At 46.9% G+C, this 4661-nt stretch overlaps 1 protein-coding gene across 1 annotated transcript; it reads left to right on the plus strand.

Moving 5' to 3' along the window:
- Positions 1–2232: 2232 nt before the first annotated feature.
- Positions 2233–4005, plus strand: LOC123071109 (UDP-glycosyltransferase 87A1). The gene is made up of 2 exons (XM_044494597.1): positions 2233–2903; positions 2985–4005. The coding sequence occupies exons 1-2, from the start codon at positions 2339–2341 to the stop codon at positions 3878–3880; spliced, it is 1461 nt and encodes a 486-aa protein (XP_044350532.1). The 5' UTR covers positions 2233–2338; the 3' UTR covers positions 3881–4005.
- The last annotated feature ends 656 nt before the right edge of the window (positions 4006–4661 follow it).

A 4661-nucleotide genomic window follows, 5' to 3' on the forward strand; every position in this document is an offset into this window, starting at 1 on the left:
AGCAATTGCACAAGAAGAAGTGAGCATCATAAATATTGAGCAATGCTAAGCTATGAATTGTTTATAGTACATTCCAAAATTAATAGCTTATCATCTCTATTGATATCCAAATCTCACCTATCAGCGAAATTGAAAGAATACATGTTGAGTGAAATGTATAAGTGTATGAATGCAACAATTGAACATTCATAGATTTTGCAGCTGGGGCTGGACGAATGGGGCTGGCCGTCGAGGCCGGCGACCGCCTTCATCTAGTCCCACAGAACATGATCCATACCCAACCACCTTGCCTTCTGACGAGATGCATGGCCAGATCAAAGCTGCGGCCATGGCGGAAAGGTGATGTAGAGGACACAAACAACCAATTGGGGTGTGGGAAAGAGGTCGCATATAACCTTGTGGCTATATGCACCCGCATGGAGGACTGGGAGGTGGAATGTTTCCGAATCTTCACCGGCGGCCGCCGCGGGGAGGGCAGTGCACCTCCTCTCATGTTTTTCGTTGAAAAGGTGGTGCGAGATCGCGAGGGAATTGGGGTGGAGGGGGGAGGGGCTGTGACGCGCGGCTAGATCCTGTCAGCGAGGATTAAAACCCTAGCGGCGGCGAGGAATAAACCCTAGCGAACGGGATAAAAATCAAACCGAAAATGGCCCTGAAATTCGTACCGAGAATACCCTCGAAAATTTTGGGAGGGAAGATCTGATCAGTTCGAAATATTTTTTCTCCCGAAAATGCCCCTCGAGGTCTAATATAATACACGTGACATCAGTTTATTGCATCGGATCTGGACCGTCGAATTCGCTCCGACGGACACTCCATATCGTCCGGATGCACTGCATGATATTGAACAAAAAAAACTTTGTATTACTTTTTCTAGTTTTTATTCTGCACATCATTCTTGATTTTTTTTGGCTGGGGACATTGTTCTTGATTTAATTCACATGTAAAGCAGACTACATCTTTTTTACAAAAACAATACTATTTAAAAGTTTGTGAACTAGTGGGTTACTTATGAAAATACTCTTTATTTGTAACTTTGGATTTTCTATATAGTGATTTTTAATCTTTATCTACCTTATACAAGTTAATTATATGCAGCATAGTCACCTAAATTACTGTTCTGACAAATCTAAATTCCGATTTAGCTTAGCCAAACAGCCGGAATAGAAAAAGACTAGAAGGGTTGAGCGCGCTTTGTTGCGTCGCTGGTGTTGTTGGGTTTCTTAAAAAAACACTTACTCTGTTTCGAAATATAATGTGTATTTCATTTGAAAAGTCAAACCTTGTAAGTTTGATCAAATTTGTATAGAAATGTATCAAAATTCATAATATCAATTCAGTACGATTAGATTCATCATGAAATGAATTTTCATTTTTTTGTTTAGTATTGTGAATGTTGATATTTTTTGCTTTGAACTTGGTCAAAGTTAAGAATAAAATGACTTCCCAAAAAACTAATACCCCTTATATTTTGGAATTGCTTGCATATTTAGTTTGGCAGGTGAGGAGATGATGAAGTGTGTTTTATTATTATTTATAAAATGTGATGATTTGATGGGCCTTTCATGGTGTGGTTCTGTGTTATCGGCCAACCAATGTATATTTACGTGAAAAAAATCTCTGCGTGTACTATATTGATGCTGCAGTATCATATGATGGCGCTTATTTTTTCTAAATGGTGGGAGGGTGCACCGGATTTATGTGTTTTATAGACCGGTTGCTGCTGATTGATTTGAAAATCATTGTCCCGATCAAAATCGTAAACCAAATCTAAAATTAAATACCTCAATTGAACGAAAGAGTTTCAAAATGAGGGAACATAGTGAATTAGCTCCGTGAGAAATTGTTGACCCGATTAAAATCGGATTACCAATTCTTAATTGAAGACCCCAATTAGTTGTAAGACCTTAAAAAATAGAAATCATAGTCTATAGTATAAAAGAATTGAATAAAACAGCTCGGTCAAAATCTTGTGACCCAATTTCAATTGGAAATCTTAATTGAATGGGAGCATAGTGTTATAAATGATTATTACTAATGTCATGATGTCAGCAATGATGTTATCATTTGCAACACTATACAATTCCATTCATACAGACACGGGCATGATTCTTCTGTTGGCTTTGTCTATGGGAATCAGACAGCTGCATTATTATTATTTTGGATTTGCTAATTCTCGTCTAGATAGATAGATTTAGGAGAGAAACGTAAAAGAAAAAAAATCTCGCGAAACTGGTCTGGTACCGAATTGTTCCATGGACTTGCTTGCTGCCTATACGACAACCGGAAAGTAAAGAGATCACCTAGAAATCCCAAAAAGTATGACAACGTCTCAATCATGACCCCGTTACATAAGAGTACTCCACCGATCTCTCACCGCAGTCCGCAGAATCAAGCAATGGCCACGTCCGCAACGGCGGCTCGGCACATGGTCGCTTTGCCGTATCCAGGCCGCGGCCACATCAACCCCATGCTAGCCGTGTGCCGCCTGCTCGTCGCCGCGGACGGCGCCCTCACCGTCACCGTCGTCGTCACGGAGGAGTGGCACGGGCTGCTGGCCTCCGCCGGGGTGACCCCCACGCTGCCGGACCGCGTCCACCTCGCCACCATCCCCAACGTCATCCCCTCCGAGCACGGCCGCGGGGCCGACCACGGCGGCTTCATCGAGGCCGTAAACTGCAAGATGGGGGAGCCCGTCGAGCGGCTGCTCGACCGGCTGGCGCTGGAGCTGGGGCGGAGGCCAGACGCTATCGTGGCCGACACGTACCTGCAGTGGGCGGTGGCGGCCGGCGCGCGGCGCGGCATACCGGTGTGCTCGCTTTGGACCCAGCCGGCCACGTTCTTCTTGGCGCTCTGCCATTTGGACCTGTGGCAACCTGCGGTTGAAGGTGTCAGCGACAAAGGTACTAGCTAATCGATCATGCTCCAGCTTCTCGTCAGTAAATTACAAGACAACTGATGCGTTCAACTTGTATGCTCTGCAGAACTAAGCTGCAAGTCATTGGAGCAATATGTCCCGGGCCTCTCATCAGTAAGGTTGTCTGATATCAAGATCTTCCTCGCCTGGAAGGGGCCAATCAAAATAGCAGCGGAGGCGTTCGTCAACGTACGCAAAGCGCAGGGCGTCCTCTTCACCTCCTTCCACGAGCTCGAGCCCAGTTCCATGAGCAAAATAGCAGAGTTGCTTCCCTGCCCCATCTATCCAATCGGCCCTTCAATCCTGCGTGCGCCGGACAACGAAGAGAAGGCCCGTGACGAGGAGCACCGGCGCTGGCTGGATGCGCAGCCGGAGAACTCGGTGCTGTACGTCTCGTTCGGCAGCTTCGTCGCCATGCCGCCCAAGCAGTTCGAGGAGATCGCCGTGGGGCTGCGCGACAGCGCGGTCAGGTTCTTCTGGGTGGCCCGGGACAGGGCCACCGACGGCCTCAGGGAGATGTGCGGCGACAGGGGGCTGCCGGTGCCGTGGTGCGACCAGCAGGAGGTGCTGCGCCACCCGTCCGTCGGCGGCTTCCTCAGCCACTGCGGGTGGAACTCGGTGCTCGAGGCCGTGTGCGCCGGAGTGCCGGTGCTTGGCTTCCCCGTCGCGTGGGATCAGCTGGTGAACGCCCGGATGGTCGCCGACGAATGGAAGGCCGGCATCGACCTGAGGGAGCAGAGGGGGAAGGATGGGATCGTGAGCAGGGCCGCGGTCTCTGCTGCCGCCAGGAAGCTGATGGATTTGGACAGTGGTGCCGGCCAAGAGATGAGGACAAGGGCTGCGCAGCTGCGCGAGGCTTCCCGTGGTGCGGTCATCGAAGGCGGCTCGTCCCATCGTTCTTTGACCGGTTTCCTCGAGGATCTCGGCAAGGGAAAACTGGACGTCCCTGAAAGTTCTGCGTGATTTCCTTCGTTTACTCCAGTCAGTGATAGAAAAATCGCTGTTTGTGGTTCAAAATGGTGCATCATAGTAAGGCCATGTGTCCTACAGATATTTCATTTATTTTGCTGCACTTGAGAGCATTCTGACCGATCCCTATCCTGCGTCAGAGGAAGACAAATCCGGTTTTTTCTTTCTCTAACCGGTACTTAACCAAACTCCTAAAACCATTATTGAAGGAAAATAATTACTCCACGGTGGTCCTGACTTTTAAATAAGTTAGGAAATGTAGTAGAAAAAAAATCCGCCTACAATCACCCAGAAACAATATGAAGATGCATATAGCGCTTGGATCAACGATCGTTACTAACTCCGAAGTGCAACGAAAGTAGATGAATAGGAAGACCGTACTTAGAGTCCCTCGAACCTTTGATGACGATTCCATGAACCGCCCTCGAACGGAAAACCGAAAGTACGGCCTCTCTACTGGACGCGGCTAATCTGCACCCGAGCTCATATGCTCCCGCATGAACAGTAAAATCAAAAAAAAAATTAAAAAAATTTCAAAAAATTCCAATCTTTTTTGAGAGAAACATTGACAAAAGTTCTAAGTGCCTGCAAAAATTCTTCATGAAATCACATTCCTAAAAGGCGTGGCAAAAAAATAGTACTCTGAAAAAGCTACTTTCAAACGCATTTTGAAGCACTGGATTTGTTTTTTTGCCACGCCTTCTAGGAATGTGATTTCATGACGAATTTTTGCAGGCACTTAGAACTTTTGTCAATGTTTCTCTCAAAAAATTGG

Source organism: Triticum aestivum, chromosome 3B (genome assembly GCF_018294505.1).
Source record: "Triticum aestivum cultivar Chinese Spring chromosome 3B, IWGSC CS RefSeq v2.1, whole genome shotgun sequence".
NCBI classification, from domain to species: domain Eukaryota; kingdom Viridiplantae; phylum Streptophyta; class Magnoliopsida; order Poales; family Poaceae; genus Triticum; species Triticum aestivum.